This window comes from Syngnathus acus, chromosome 3 (assembly GCF_901709675.1).
Source record: "Syngnathus acus chromosome 3, fSynAcu1.2, whole genome shotgun sequence".
In the NCBI taxonomy this organism is placed as follows: Eukaryota; Metazoa; Chordata; class Actinopteri; order Syngnathiformes; family Syngnathidae; genus Syngnathus; species Syngnathus acus.
The window spans coordinates 9356952-9373648 of record NC_051089.1 but is presented as its reverse complement, the minus strand read 5'-3'; the positions used below and the strand labels follow the sequence as shown (position 1 = coordinate 9373648).

Genomic DNA, 16697 nt, shown 5'->3' with positions numbered 1-16697 from the left:
AAAATGAGAAATAATTACATTTAAGTAAATGAACATGTTTGTATAATACTGTAAATGCTAAACACATGTTCTTATCCCTTTATTTGATTAGGGAGAGAGGGGAACCAGAGAAGATTTCTCATCATGAGCAGCAAAATCGTCACAGCAGCAGCATGTTGTGCATCATTTCATGGTAACGCAGATGCAATGCCCAAGAGAGACCCCCCCCTTAATCTCCCTCCTTTGCAGCTAAAGTGGTCCCCTGTTCCCGTGGGTCGACGTCTTCACGGCCGAGGCGCTCCCTAGTGGCGGGAAGGAGAAGTGCAGCTGCCGCGGGGGGGTTTAAAAGCAGCGAGTGGGGAGGAGCGGCAAGTCAATGCGAGGAGCTACACAGGCAAAAGTTGATCTTTCATCCATCGTGCAAGTGCATCCATTCTAAGGAGAGGAGACGAAATGGCAGCCCAGACTCACCAACCTCACCTGCACCTGGCCGAGCTCACTGCAGCTCAGTTCATCGACATCTGGAAACATTTTGATGCAGACGGTCAGTGACTTTTCCTTTTTTTCCCCAACCGTCAAAAATTCATCAAATTAAAACAAAACATTGAACGCATCACTTTGATTTATATTTTAAGTATTTTAGCACAAATGACTTAAACTTGCAAGCATGGTCTGAACTCCTACTTATTATCAATTGTTCATTTCTAATTTTCTAGTTTTTTTTGTTTTGTGGCCAATTTCAATGAGAAAAAACGTTTTATAACTAACTTCATCTGTCAAAAAAGTGCATATAGTATTCATACTTTAAAAAAAAATTGTCTTAAAACTGCTGTAGCTTAAATGCTGTTTTACCCTATATTGTATAATTTCCCCTTTGGGGATCATTAAAGCATTTATATTGTTATATTTTATATTGTGAGAATATGCGTTTGACTCTACAGAAATAGTGAGGGGGGGAAAAGCTCGTAGAATATTTATAAAGAAGCAGAGCAAGTGAAGAGGGAGCATAACAGAGACAGGGGAGGGGGGGCGAGAGGGAGAGCGGAGGGGTGTACGTACTGTAAAAAATAAACAGATGAAAGATGCAAAGGGTTTAAATTAAAGAAGAGAAATGAGATGATGGCGGATTCATGCAATGCTGACGGTGACATTTTCAAAAAATGATAAATCAACTTTTACAAATACAGTTTGAAAACAACATTTAAAGTGTTTACTGATCCAATTCTAATTAATTCTAACTAATTAAAGTTAGTCTGGTTGAACATTCAAACATTACATTTTATATGCATGTCGTTTGCGAGTTAAAAAAAAAAGAATATGTCTGCTCTCAAATAAATCTGAAAAACAAACCGTGTCAATAGGGAAATACATCATGCATGAAAGGTGAATAAGAATAAGGCTGAGCATAAGCCAACTGTCATTGCCACCAACCCATTTTTATGTTCCAGCTATAATTGAAGGATTACCTTCTCTGTCATTCAAAAAAAATACCCTCCAACCTTTATTGTTAACTGCAGCCCAATTCTGAGATAGTATTAAAGCTCACCGATCCAGCTTTGTCTCTGAATGCTTAGTTATACTGTATGGATGTTATATGAACGCTTCATGCTGGAGCCTCTGAAGGACCTCCTAAACCTCCTCTAATATTCTTACACACTTCATGAATCTGATGAGGCTATTGCAAATTTGGTGACTGAATTGTGTCAACCTGCCAATCGGTTATTAATCGGTTAAATCAAGACACGATGGACATGGAGTGGACTCAGGGTGCAAATTCTAATTCTTTATTCCGACCAAAAAAAACCAAAAACAAAAACAAAAATATATGTATATATATATATATATATATATATATTTTTTTATATGTAAAAAAATATATATTTTTATATAAAAAATATGCATTTATATATATATATATATATATAAATAAAATATCCCTTCAAGAAATTGATATTTGAACACAAACGGTGGAGAAACACATGTAGATCTACAATACACCCTTGAAAGGGCAATGAATACAAATAAATTAAAATATTCTACTTGAGTGGTTGCATGACTTTACATGAGTACATTTACTCATTGGGGACGCAGATAAAAACTTTAAGAGCTTCTTCACTTGGTGGGAAGAACCACAAATCACACATCTTTGACTGGTGGAGTTGGGCTCCCTGAAGATCAATGCAAACTACATTCATCATAAATCAACAGCCTCGCTTTATACTTGCTTTATGCTTGCTCGTGACAGATTCATTACAGTCATTTTTTTCCCCCTATAAATAATCAAGGCATATAGTATTACTTCAAAAGCACCTTCTTCCGTTAGAGGAGAAAGTGGTCACCTTCATGTTGAGCTTGTGGACATCACCATCAGACCGATGACACAGAACTGAATTATGGGTGCAAACTGGGACAAAAAAGAACAAGAGTTTTCATGCTGGATGCGACAACTGACTCTCGTCAGCCATTGGGAGACGAATTATGTAACCAAGGGGTTGCGTCTGCACTCAAGTGTGCTGCGCACTAATGCACATTTGTATTCCCAACTCAACTAAACAAAAAAAAACTGAATTCTAACTAACCCCCCCAAAAGTATGATGCCTTATGGTTTACTGCATTCTTATTTCACCGTTGAATACGAGACGGTGAAAGTGTTGACATGTACTCACGTGTTATTTGAATCATGTCTGACATACCTTGTGTGTAAAACACACAGTTTGATCAAAACACTTTTACTATCTAATCAGATGCCACAGTGAAGCCATAAAAAAAGGATGCTTTTACGAGGAGACATGCTCAAGGTTGATTGATTTAGCAACTTGAGAAGGGCAAAATATTAGAACGAGCCCTTCGTATGACACAATGTATTTATTCACTGCAAACAACAACCACACAATCAAATCAATACATTATTTAAAATATTGTCCTTTTGTAGACAAACCTAAAATATCAGTTCCCCATCCACACCATGACTGTTTAGAGTGAAATTGAGTTCATATTCCCTGTGTTGGTGTGTGGGAAAAATAGAGCACAAATCCAAGTGGAATCCTGGCCAGGGATTAAGGGCTGCATATTGCCTTCGAAAGTGTATCAAAGAACATGAGAACATTCTAATCTGTGGAATGAAAAGGCAATTGTCCTTCACATCAGCCTGCCTCCTTCAAATAGATGTACATACACTGTGAGTTATCACAGCTGATCTTCTCGTCTCACTCCACTGGATCCAACTGTAAAGTGTGCTAATGAGGCCCTCGGGGTTCACAAGGTATAAAAACTTCCATGGTCAATTCCCGTGCAAAAGCCAATGCGGTGCAATTAACAGCTGCTACGTTCATTTATTTAATGTCTCCGAGACGACTGCGGTGTCGTCCACTTTTGAGTGCACCTGCATATTCTAACCCAGTTGTTGGAGTTGCTGCAGTGTTCCAGCAATGATTTGTTGATGCCTAAAAGAACAGATGGTGACACGGGCCACCTATGACATCGTGTGCATCTGAGGCAGGGAGGTTAGGGTGAAGGGGGAGGTGAAGAGGAGAACCATGACAAAGAAATTTAGATCAGATGAAGAGAGAGGACGTGGCTACATCTTTACGTTAAGCATCTGGTTTTCCTCGTTTGTTACTCGCGGGCAAACCAGAACACTAAATGATGTATGATCCTCGGTCATGTGACTAATGTAGAGAATTGGGACAGAATGCTCCAATAAGCATCCGTCTAACTGGCCACTTCGACTCTCTTAGTCAAGAAAATACTCATTACACACTCCAACTGCTCCCAAGCGCTGGGATTCATTTCTTCCGCTACAGCAAATCCTGCTGCTGAAAATGCCACGGATTGTGAACACATGACACGCTCAAGACTCTCTTCATGTCATCACTTTTTAGAAGTGAGTGTGGCTGGCCTCGCATTTGCCGGGGGGTTACTCGACTTAATCCGATATAACAGCGCACAACTGAGCCAACTGGTTCAGTACATCATGCTGACCTGATATGCAGATAATTAAATGTATCCGTGTGCGGATTGCTACAAACATGTTTAGCTAGTGAATGTTGGCTGGAAGAAGTTCCGACCAACCAACAGGACAGAGAAATGCGTGGTCGTGATTTGAAATCCGTCCCATCTCTTATTCTGTATAGCTGGACCCTGAGATTTGAGTTTGGTCCATTCCTTGCTTTTCCACATTGAAATGAATAGAAATGCAAAAATCTGTTCCAACCCCCACCCGAAATATTTATTTATTTATTTATTCATTTATTTATGTATGTATTTATTTAGTACTTTACCATATTTACCAATGCTGCTAATTCTGAAGGCCCTGGACTGATTTATGATGATGATGATAACAACACATAGAGGCTAAAATCTGATTGGACAAAGAAATGTAACATCCACATCGACAAACTGGAAGTGGTGCAACCAAAACAAATGCAACAAAATGAAGAGAATGAATTATTATAATTTGATGGGACAAACACAGTATTCCATTTTGTCAATGCTTCTAACTTTTCGACCTCAACCGCCTATGACTTTTTAGCGAACTAGCTGACAGAATGTGTTCATTGTTTTCCCTCGTGGTTTATCACCGGACATGAATATTGATGTTTTAGGGGATAAACCAACATCAAACATGCATGCTCCGTAATATACGGCATGTTGTACGCTCTAATAGACACCCATGGCTCAATTAGTCACCGGGTGAAACGTTCACTTGAAATTGATGTTTTGTTTATTTCTTTTTAGGGGGGGAAAAATACAGCTGGTCCCAGGTGGTGTTGGCATAGAAAGCCGGAGGTCGAGTTTAAAAAACAAAACAGCCCCAAAAAAAACCCCACAGTCTTCAGATAAATTGAGCAAATCACAATTAATTACACATCAGCAAAGTAGAATACAAATATCACGTTATATCTCACTTTATGTTATTCATCATGAACGTGCTTTAAAGCATTAGTTACCTCCTGGTTTACTAGTACTCGTCTATACATACAATAGCTGTGCTTTGGGATTGTAGCGTGTCTTCTCCAAAGTAGAACAAACTTCCAAATCATTGAAATATTCCAAACAAATGAGCTGAAGTTGAAGCAATCAAAACATTTCATCAAACTGAATCCGTCCCTCTTGTGCTGTGCAGGAAATGGCTACATCGAAGGGAAGGAACTGGAAAACTTCATTAGAGAGCTGGAATTGGCCAGACGAGGAGCAGGCGTGGTGAGTGCTTGGGGTGCATTTGCCGCAAAGTGGCTCATCATCAAGGTTTTTGCAATAAATACTCCAGGACTTGAACTATTTTTTTATACAATAAAGACATGTCTGTTTATGAACAGCATATTAGTGTCAGATCCCTGGCGAGAGCCCATTTTTAGTTCCGCTTGCTTAGTGGGCCGCAATATAAAAAGTCAAGTAGTTCTCTCAATAATTTAGCAGCATTGTGTACAATACACTTTCTTCGGAGAAAACAAAACATGAACATTTTGGCTGATGGAAAACGGCATGGACATAAATATTTTCAATGAACTCAATTATATATTCATTTTTTACGTCATCTCTGTCAGGAGGAAACCCCTAATATGGTCAATTTGGTCTCTCCCTGAGTTGTTTGATATTCTTACAACATTATTAACTGATTTTAAGTGTTTGAAATAGCTTGAGAACAAATTGAATGAACACATTTATTTATTTATTGCTTTTGCAGGATCCTTCACATGCTGCATTCAAGGAGAAGATGAGGGAGTTCATGGCCAGTTTCGACAAGAATTCTGATGGGAGGATTGAGATGACAGAGGTGAAAAATGACCGATTTCGTTGAGACACACTTGTCTTATAAATGCCTCCCTGGTGGAGTATAGATGAAGAAAATAACATTCAGGGACACTGAAAAAAAAAATCACATCATCCATCTCTCACTTTCTCTTTCTCACTCAATTTTCAGTTGGCTCAACTTCTGCCCACAGAAGAAAACTTCCTGCTATGTTTCAGAGAATTTGTGGGATCCAGCACTGAATTCATGGCCGTAAGTTTGTCTTAATCAAATCGGAATTCATCTTCATATTTTAGTACTTGGACAGATCATGAAAAGTTACTGGGTCATGTGACTCTCAACACATCAACTTACTAAGGCATTCTGGACAATTTTGTATGGGAAGACACACCTGAAGGAGCAGCACAATATCCAGTGAATCAATCGCTGGATTTAATGATGTCAAAAGTGTAATCTTTTTTTTTTTGAAGTATCGGCACTGGTAAGGTCTCCTTCTTAAGTGTACGGTTGGACCCTCAGGCTGCCTGCAGTGGCAGCGTTAAAGCCTATTCTGAGACAAGCATACATTATGGATGGTGCACAGCTTTCAGCAGAGGAAAGCCATTTAGTGTGGGCCTTTTTAGTGGAGGAACTCTATATTTACTCAATATCTGTTTGTTTGTTTGTTTTTTCACAAATTTGAGCTTTGGTTTATGATGTTGTCATGTTTTCAGCTTGTAGAACCTCCCTTTTTTTTCCCGTCATCCCACAGGCTTGGCGAAGGTATGATACCGATCGTAGCGGATACATTGAGTCGAATGAACTGAAGGTATGACCAGAATTCTCTGGATAGTACTGTTTAGAATTAGGACATGACTGATTGGGTGATACTAAAAAAAAGGTAGTTTACATTATAAGCGTTTTAATTTCAGCGTTTCTTTCCACTGAAATGAATAAGCAAATCATTTTAATTTCAACATTTATACTAAAAGTCTTAAAAAGATGTTTGACTGTCATTTTTCTGTTTTTTGTCTAATCTCCGTGTTCGCGCTAATTCAGTATGCGTGACATGTATTCGCTGACCTTGCCAACTCTCCTCAGGGCTTCCTGACAGACCTGCTGAAGAAAGCCAACACAAGTTATGATGATAAGAAGCTCAGTGAATACACGCAGACAATTGTGAGTGTTATTTGTCAAACACAAGCACAATTTATACAAAATAAAGTGACAATGTTTGGCTTGAGTGAAAGCTTTTTGACAAAAGTATTTTTGGGGTGGCGTTTGAAAGGATTTTGGTGAGTGAAAGGTTTTTGATTTGTGCGAGACATTTTTTTCTTGCTGAGTGTAAGAGGATTTTTTTGGGAGGTGTTAGAGAGGTTTTCGGTTTAAGGTTCTTTGTGGTGTGTATGAAACTTTTTTTAATGTGTGTGTTTGTGTGTGCGTGTGCGTGAGAGAGAGAGAGAGAGATGTTTATTTGTGTGTGTTGTCTTGAAGTTGTCTGCGGTGTCCCCAATGAAATTCCCTGTTACTCTTCTTTCTCTGCAGCTAAGAATGTTTGATCTGAACGGCGATGGGAAACTCGGTCTCTCCGAGATGGCAAGGTTTGTCTCCGATTCATGAATATGCATTATTTCTCGACAAATATCAACCACTACATGAGAATTGTGTCATCCCAGGCTCTTGCCGGTACAGGAGAATTTCTTGATGAAGTTTCAGGTAGGATAATGCACACATTATGAGTTTTGGTATAAAATCGTTTTGGAGTCATTCAAGTCATATGAGACGAGAACCACAGCAGCAATAGTGGAGAAATGTCCTTAATGTGCTGAGTGGACATATGGCACATTGACACAAATGCACGGTTACTTTAAATCCTGTAGTAATCATGTTCCGTAATATTACATTTGCCTGGGAGGTTGTGTTTTTTCTCTTGATTTGTGGAATGATGCAATTTTTACACATACAGTTTATACTCATTGCAAGGGTCTGTTTTATTGACATTGTGAGAAAAGTAAAACTACTAGGTGCTGTTAGATTCTACGTACATTTTCCATTAAGACACGAACAGATTTTATTTTCAAAATGTGATAAAGTACAATGTGAATCTTCCCTAAAGGAACGTATACTGTATGTTCCCCTATATATAAGCAGTCAAGAGTTTGAAACCAGTTGAACAAATCCTTTCTGTCAAAGGATTAGCTAGTCTGGTTGGGATTAAAGCAACACTGGTCTCAATTATTATAATATGCATGGATTAATATCAGACGTTGCTCTGCTGGGGCTTTTTAGTGCTCTCTAGAAATGTTCCATGGCTTCTAACAATTTTCATGCTCTTATGCGCGCAGGGCATCAGGCTCACAGTCAAGGAATTTGACTCCCTCTTCACACTCTACGATAAGGTGAAATAAAAACTCGCTTGGGGTGTTTTTGTGTCTTGGGTCTGTTACATGTTGTGTGTTTTTGCTTTTCAAGAGAGCTGCCATATGATACGGGTCTATTTACTTTGAATATTATTATTTTCCATGAGTTGGTGGCAAATGTGGAATTTTTGGTCTTCTTCTTCTGAAGTCATCCATGATTTTAGTTTCCTTTGCAGAAAATAAATGGAATGCCACCATAAAATGACCAAGATTTTTCTGACCTATGCAAAATGTTCAATATGTTCACAAAAATAGAATGTTGGCTACATGATGAATATTTTAAATTGAATAATTACAGTTTCATGGTGATTGACTCATTTCGATGAAGACTTTCAAGCTACTCTATATCAACCCAAAGAAATCCTGCATCATGACAACCCACCTCATGTCTTGTCTTCTTCTCAGGATGGTAATGGCTACATCGACGAGCAGGAGTTGGATGCTTTGCTGAAGGACCTCTCTGATAAGAAGAAAATGGTAATAATGACACTAAAGTGGAATCTACATCAACATGACATTTTCTCTCACCAAGAAACTGCATGTTGGCAGGACGTAGATGTCACAGGACTCTCGGGGTACAAGAAAAGTATCATGGCTCTGTCGGACGGAGGGAAACTGTTTCGCAACGAGTTGGAGATCGTCCTCTGCCGGGACTCTGAGCTGTAAGAATCCCCCCCCACCCCACCCACTGCCTCCTTCCTACCTCCTGGTGCATGTATGACCCTGCTTACACTGCTAGAGAGAAAACTAAAAGTGCTCCTAAAAGCACTCAGTCAACTGCTGGCCCTTAACATTGAATATTTTTAACATGACGCTCCATGGTGAAATAGCCTTAGCAATTGAATATATTGTGGAATCAATTTTTTTTTTTTAATTTCCCATTTTAATATGCATTTGCAGTTTTACATTAATCCATCTATGCCCTACTCTCACTTAATGCTTCTGTTTTATTCTGCTTATTTTTGTCAAAACCAATTCACTCTTGTTTATTTTATGAAGCTTATACTGTTCTAATAAATATATTACAGAGAGAATGAATAAATATAACATAAGACTCTTGCTCCAGTTATTCCCTCCACATTGACGAAATCTCCTCCCAAACAGCAGAAGGATTATTTCACCTTGCAACAATGCAATGTGAGAGAAAATACTTTCATCCCGCTGGAGTGGAATGAAGATTACAGTGCGGGCGCGGAAAGGTAACAGCAGCAGCTGGAGTGATACAACTTCTCTGTCCAATCTCCAGCTAACAGAAAGCGTGATGTAGGACTGGGAGCTCCTCCATTTTTCATGCCAAGGCTTTTGTGGCGCTTTTAGATAAAAGTGAGCCGAGTTGGCAAAACACACAGCAGGAGGATTGTCTCAGTCCTATTGCATGAAGACAAAAAAAAAAATGACAACAAAACCTGAGGAAACAAATTTCTCTATTCGTGTCTGTTTATACCAGACTTTAAATGAGATAGAATTTGAACGTATTGTGCCCTTCTTTAAACCCATTGGAATATAAAATCCATCCAGAATATAAAAAGGGTTTCTTGATTAAAATACTGTACACTAAAAAAATAAAATTCAAAATGCTATGTTGTTTTCCAAACCTACTGAGAAAATCCTCAATCTAGTGTGAGTGTGCTGGATATAAATAAGTATTTTACCCAATTCGGGTTACTTTTAACCCAGCAGTTTTAAGAGTGCAATTTGGAATTCAGCTCTGATAGGTCACCTTTTTCCACACACAATTTTCTTAATTTATATGTACTGTATAGAAATAAGTACCTCCATCCCATATGTATTACCCCATTATGGAATATTCTACTTCCATCAATTAATCATCAGCATTTTCATTTTTAATTAAGCTCACTATCTTTGAAGCCATACCATCACAGCACACCCAGGTTGGGTGGCGCAAGTATAAAGTACGGCCCGCGGGCCAAATCCGGCCCACGTCTAACTTTAGACCGGCCCGAAGCATTGTGTCATAAAATCAATTATAAGTGGCCCGCTGGCACTGTCGTGGGGACCTGCACGCCCTAGAGCGAGCCACAGAAATTAAACTCGTCGGAACGGTAACGCGCACATGAGCCAGCGCTCATGATCGGTTACGAGCGTGTCTTCCCCATCCCTTCCCAGTTCACGCGCACACAAGTGTCCGTTTGCAAGATAATCTGTGACACAGACATTTCCTCATTCAAATGTCCATACACCAAGGACAAAGGCGACGCTAAAATCAGAGACGCTGCACAGTACCCTTCTAGTCAGCGATAAACAGTGTTTGTCCGACTGTTCGAATTTATGCGCGAACGTGACGTCATTTGAGATCAACCCCATCGATGTTAGATTGTGGCATCTAGCGGACAAATTGTGTAATTACAGAAAAAGGAAGCAAGGAACGACTGCAAGCAATAGATTATAAAAATAAATCGCAGTGATTAATATTCATAAATTGTTGTGTTGTCATTTAGTGCACTAAAATATATTTTTGTTTATTTTGTTTATTTTGGCTTGCACATTGTCACATCTCATCAGAATACAGTGCAAACACATACCATTGCGGAAATGTGAAACAGGATAGAGCAGCCCCACTTATCTTGTCCTTCGTATATTACTGATTTGAATAATTAAAAAAAAAAAACCTTATCATGTCCTGCCCCGATTCCAACCAATGAATCACTAGATCACCTGAGAAATTAATTCTTTTTTTGTCGCCCACAAAATATCAGAGTTAAATCTCAAATTGTAGACAAAAATTATGATTTAGCATTATTTAGTATGTGCATCAAAATTGAGCCATCCAAGCCACGTGATCAAAAACGTCTGGCGTGTTTGCGCAATCGTGACGTCATTACGTACTCCGAGCTTCTCACCGTGGCCGTGACTGCCCTTCATCCGTCCACATCCTGCCAGGCTCGACTTCCCTTAAGCACGCAGAAATGGCCCTGCTCAAGTCTACCAAAGTGTTCGTCTGTTTGGGAAACATTACCCCGTCACTCGGGGTAATGTCCGCACGTAACAGGTAAAAAGTAACGTTGTGTTAGCTTGCTACAGCACTATGTTTTATGTTTTAGCTACAAAAGTAGCATGCTAGCTTGCTTGGGTTCATTTGGATACAATATTGTCACTCGCATTGACGGAAGCTTGCTTCCCTTTAGTTAGCCGCAGAGACTGGCGAGCTAACAGTCAGGGGTCATTGGGTGACAGCAGGCCTTGGCATAGGAACTGTGGGCTTGCTTGCGCCTGGCGCTTTTGGCGTCATGTCTCGAGAAGTCTAAATTGAACATGTGCCAATTTGGCATTTTAAATGAACAATGTTGTTAATGAAATCCAGTAATCACTGCCATTTTCCGTAAAGCCTATACACAGGGATTAGTGTTTAGAGTAAACGTGTACATGGTGATATTTTGGTGTGAAATTCAACAAAAATGAATAATTTGATTGTTGTTCAAGTGTGTGTTTAGTGAGTCAAAAGATTTAAATAATCCATATCGATTTTAACGAATACAAATTCTCCTTTTAGTTCGAGCTAAATTCGCGCACCCTGATTGGCTCTTTTGGGTTTCTTTCCGTCTTTGATTGGTTCAACTGTGGAGGCGTTGCCCACGCAAGTTAAATGCGTTGAGGGGCGAATCACAGTCAGATATATTGAATGTGTATTTTAGTATATAGATTGTTATTCATTACATTTTGTTATAGTACAAAGTTTATTATAGTTCTGTTATACAGAATAAATAGTTTTTGTTTGCATTTTGCATTGTACAATCTGTGGATGTACATTTTATATTATGCCAGCCTGTAATTGTTTGCGTAGGTGTTTTTTCCTCCGACTTTATTATTATGTCCGTTTCTAATGATACATTTTAAATTCTTAAAGAATACATATTTTTAAGTGGATCCCATACGTGGGATTTTCTTTGTTTGTAGCAAAAGAAATGACCTTATGGTGTTCTTTGGTCTATTGATCTCTGATAACTTGTGTGTTTAAAAGCTGAAGTTCAGGTGTTCAAAGGTTCTACTATGCATCACTTGAAATGTGTTATTCATTTGCTCTCCTGGTTTCTCATCAATGCCATTGAGAAAGCACTGACAATATATTTAATAGCTGCACTGACAAGTGAATTGTATATGCAGTTAATAGAGTCGGAATATTCACTCAGTCTTTCGCAGGGATATTGCTTATAATAAAGTCCTTCCACATTACCGTTTTGATAATTTATTGTGATGAGGAGGTGCATGGAGACGACTGCCCTTTGCAGAGATTTTGTTCCTAATTTTAGCTGCAAAGTTAAAGAGGGTTTACAAAGTAGAAGTAACTTGAGACCAGCCATCTTACCATGTTGTTTTCAAAACAAATATTTAAGCCAATCCATATTTGATACAGTGGATTGAAAAAAAAAAAGCCTTTATTTCGGTTGGGTGACATTTCACGATTGTCAATTTATAGAATAAAAAAAATAAATGCAAAATGTATGGAATTCTTGAAACGTTGTGTCTATTACTCACATGTTCTTCACGTGCTTCTATGTCAGCGTGCTCTCCTTAGTTCACATGGTTCTTAATCTTGGGCGTTACATGTCACAGTTATTACATTAGCATGACCAGTGTGACATAAAGCTCTGAAGTACTTAGGTTTGGACCTTGTATGTTTGCTTTCGCATAATGGATGTTTTGTCATGTGTCCAAGCAGTTCCTGGTGGGGTGGAGTGCAGATGGGCCCCCCTGATCCTATCCTGGGGGTGACTGAAGCCTTCAAGAGGGACACCAACCCCAAGAAGATGAACCTCGGGGTGGGAGCTTACAGGGATGACCAGGGCAAGCCCTTTGTCCTCAGCTGTGTTCGCAAGGTAAGACAAACTCATGGTAATGCCTTCGAGGCTGCACGTTTTTGTTTTGTGTTGCTTTATGTATCCACTCTCTGCTATGTTCTTCAGGCAGAGGCCTTGATTGCAGCCAAACAGCTGGATAAGGAATATCTTGCCATTGGCGGTTTGGGAGAGTTTACCAAGGCTTGCGCCCAACTTGCTCTTGGCGCTGATAATGAAGTCTTGAAGAGTGGAAGGGTAAGTTAGACTGTGTGTGTACGCTAGTTCACCACGGGGGTGGTTGGTTCACCTTGCAAACTAGTCATCTCCCAACAGAATATCACTGTCCAGACCATCTCCGGAACTGGATCACTGCGTATTGGAGCTAACTTTCTGGTAATAGGTTTTTGTCCATCAGCCCAAGCGAACAGTAAGGCAAAGTCAGGTAACCTCATTTGTCCTTTTTGTCCTAGTCTCGGTTCCATGGTGGTTCTCGTGATGTGTACTTGCCCAAACCCTCCTGGGGTAACCACACGCCCATCTTCAGAGACGCTGGAATGCAGCTCAAAGCTTACCGCTACTACGACCCCTCGACATGTGGCTTTGATTTCAACGGTGCTCTGGAGGACATTTCTGTAAGACCATAACAGTCAGTTCTTAAGGAAATGGAATTATATTTTGCAAACAGGCGGGCGTGTATTCCTGTTAAACTCACTTTATTTTGGAGTTAACATGCCTGCTTGACCTATTTAAAGTGTGACTAATCCAGAATGGTTCATTGTTTTCTACAGAAAATCCCAGAGCAGAGTGTGATTTTGTTGCACGCCTGTGCCCATAACCCCACCGGTGTGGACCCCAGGCCCGAACAGTGGAAGGAGATCTCTGACATTGTGAAAGTGCGTTTTCCTTCTCTTAATAAATGTCATTTCATAGAAACACACGTGCACGCACATCTTGCAATCAGCATTCGTGATGGTTCCAAAGGCAGCAGAGATAACCACACACTGTTCAACTTTTATTGACTCCTCTTCTATCTGTCTCCCGCCCTTTTCTTTCTCACCTTATAGAAGCGCAACTTGCTGGTGTTTTTCGACATGGCCTATCAGGGCTTCGCGAGTGGCGACATTGATCGCGACGCCTGGGCTGTGCGCTACTTTATTGAGCAGGGCCACAACATTGTGCTGTCCCAGTCCTTTGCTAAGAACATGGGTCTCTATGGTCAGTGTCAGTCCACTACAGCAGGGTTCCACAAGTACTTTTCATATGAGGTTAAAAGCTGACTTCAGCATCATATTAGTTCTGATTTTATATCCAGTGCTTGCTTACTATATTGCCATTTTTCGATTGCGCTTCTGCTAGTTCAGATTTATAACAAATATTTTAATCAAACATGCATGTCTGGTCAAAGTAGCATTAAGAAAAAAAAAAAAAGTCTCCTTACAGTTTTTTTTCCGGTGTTTTTTCCAAGACACTGGGGTAAACACAGTATGACATTTATACATTTCAGACTAAAGTTAATAGCCCTTTCGCAATGATGCTAGGGCTAACACAACATGGGCTTATCACAATTTTGTAAGAATGCCAGCAAGTACCAGCAAGTGTGGTTTTGAACAAAGCTGACATGCTGAAACCAGTTGATCTGCTTAGGTTGTTGTATTTGTGTTGCCAGGTGAACGTGTGGGAGGCTTTAGTGTGGTGTGTAAGGATAATGAGGAGGCAAAGAGGGTGGAATCCCAGCTCAAGATCCTCATCAGGCCCATTTACTCCAACCCGCCAATGAACGGTGCAAGAATTGCCACCACTATTCTTAACACGCCAGATCTGCGCGCACTTTGGTAAAAAGTTGTCTGGTTATCATACAGAAATCATGTGATACAAGTCTTTGTGTTTCTTCATGCTGAGCCGCTTGCTAACTCCTGTCATCAATGTGTGCATGGCAGGCTGGAGGAGGTCCACGGGATGGCCAATCGCATCATCAAGATGAGAGAACAGCTAGCGGCCGGCCTGAAAAAGAACGGCTCCACCCACAACTGGCAGCATGTCATTGACCAGATCGGCATGTTCTGCTTCACCGGCCTCAAACCGGAACAGGTACACATGCAGAGGCGTGGATTTAATTGTAAAAGATGTATATATATTTATCGTTAATATAGTCTTAATCGTATCTCATCTTACTAATGCATAGACTAAAAAACAGGTGTTCCTCATGACCTCGAATCATCTCTTCCAGGTTGAACGCATAACAAAAGAGTTTTCCGTGTACATGACCAAGGATGGCAGAATCTCCATGGCAGGCGTGACCTCCGGCAATGTGGAATACCTAGCCGAGGCCATCCACGCCGTTTCAAAGTAGAGCACATCCCGCTGGGAGAGTAGTAACAGCCTAGCGGCGGGCGAGGTTGAAGAGATTTCATACATCACTTGCCACCTTTATTCATTTCTAGTATACAGATGGACATTCATCACCCCGCTGTTAAAGTGGTTTACTTTTTTCTTTTTTCCTTTCAAAACAATTTCATTAAAACAACAGAATCCCCCTGCTAAACTGTTCAAATGATCCAATGTATTCACTTTGGGCTGACCGAGATACCTATTGTCATCTTATTTATTGTATGAAACAAAACCGACTGCTGTTTTGGCTCACACATTTCCAAACCCTCAAGGTACTATTTAGATTTTAGACAATAATTTCAAGTCCAAGTGAAGGTCTGTATTGGTTTGCAAAAGCATGTGTAAATGTGTCCCCTTTTTTTTCTTTGTAGCACTTTATTCAAACTAAAGCACTAGGACTTTCACGATTATGCCGGCAATCTTTTTGTCATTGGTAACAAAATTATCTCTTGTCTGATTAGTTCATCACTTGACCTGATCAGTCATTCATTTGTTTTCTGTATTGTCACTCTTCTGCATTGAAATCATCTGTCTCTTATATAGTTCTTTTACATCTTTTGAACAAATATCAACTCTTGTTGTCTGTTGGCGAGCAGTAGTTTGAGTCAGTCTTGTCATACATATTATCCTCAGAACAGTCATGCGAGTCAAAATACGAGTTCAGTAGGGAAGTCGGTGATGTATTATTACTTTTTTCTTAAACCACAGAGATACTTCATTTATTTTTATTTTTTTTTCTTTCACAGATTTTCAGAATAGGGTTTTACATTCGGTAATGGTATAGTTGTCTTAATTTGGGTGATAAGAGGACGTGTCAGTCATATGCATCATGAAGATGTGAGCATTGAGGGCGTTCGAATGTCAGGTGTTACCATTTGCCTCTGTATTCTGGACTTTAAAACATTGGTCATGTGCGTTACAGAAATACAATAAATCATGATAAAGTTATTCAGTTCCTGTGATTGTTTTTTTGGTGTACTTCAATGAAATGTGACCAAGTAACTAATATTACAGCCCAGTTGCTTTATACAGCTGGCATAAATTTGATCAACGTTTTTGTGCAATTGAACTGTCTGGATAAAGAGTCATATAAACAAATTTGGTTCCTCTGTAGAGCCAATTTTTGAAAATGTGTTCTATCAATTTACTTTAGTAATAAATGTGCTAGATTCTAATGAGATGTTATGGGCATCTTAGAGTTAAATAACTGATCAACATCCATACAACATTCCTTTGAAATGATTACTCTGTTCTTTTTAAAAAATAAATGTTGAAAAAATCATTACTAGTATAAGAAAGTCATCGTCCTAGTTTGCTTTATTGTCTTACTAGTGAGGACAAAGAGCGTTCAAATATCTAGACCTTCATAACATCTTAAACGCC

At 39.5% G+C, this 16697-nt stretch overlaps 2 protein-coding genes across 4 annotated transcripts; both read left to right on the top strand.

Moving 5' to 3' along the window:
• The first annotated feature begins 69 nt into the window (after positions 1 to 69).
• Positions 70 to 8959, top strand: LOC119120941 (calretinin-like). 2 transcript variants are annotated; one of them, XM_037248220.1, is made up of 12 exons: positions 75 to 172; positions 229 to 523; positions 5105 to 5181; positions 5666 to 5755; positions 5903 to 5983; positions 6483 to 6539; positions 6812 to 6889; positions 7256 to 7311; positions 7387 to 7426; positions 8056 to 8109; positions 8536 to 8607; positions 8680 to 8959. In XM_037248220.1, the coding sequence occupies exons 2-12, from the start codon at positions 433 to 435 to the stop codon at positions 8794 to 8796; spliced, it is 813 nt and encodes a 270-aa protein (XP_037104115.1). In that variant the 5' UTR covers positions 75 to 172; positions 229 to 432; the 3' UTR covers positions 8797 to 8959. The 2 variants fall into 2 exon arrangements, with proteins under 2 accessions (XP_037104116.1, XP_037104115.1); XM_037248221.1 differs by lacking the exon at positions 5903 to 5983 and having other exon boundaries at positions 70 to 172.
• Positions 8960 to 10972: 2013 nt separating this feature from the next.
• got2b (glutamic-oxaloacetic transaminase 2b, mitochondrial) lies at positions 10973 to 16262 on the top strand. 2 transcript variants are annotated; one of them, XM_037247650.1, is made up of 10 exons: positions 10973 to 11140; positions 12809 to 12965; positions 13053 to 13181; positions 13260 to 13319; positions 13397 to 13558; positions 13715 to 13819; positions 13991 to 14141; positions 14593 to 14758; positions 14864 to 15014; positions 15154 to 16262. In XM_037247650.1, the coding sequence occupies exons 1-10, from the start codon at positions 11058 to 11060 to the stop codon at positions 15274 to 15276; spliced, it is 1287 nt and encodes a 428-aa protein (XP_037103545.1). In that variant the 5' UTR covers positions 10973 to 11057; the 3' UTR covers positions 15277 to 16262. The 2 variants fall into 2 exon arrangements, with proteins under 2 accessions (XP_037103545.1, XP_037103544.1); XM_037247649.1 differs by having other exon boundaries at positions 12806 to 12965.
• The last annotated feature ends 435 nt before the right edge of the window (positions 16263 to 16697 follow it).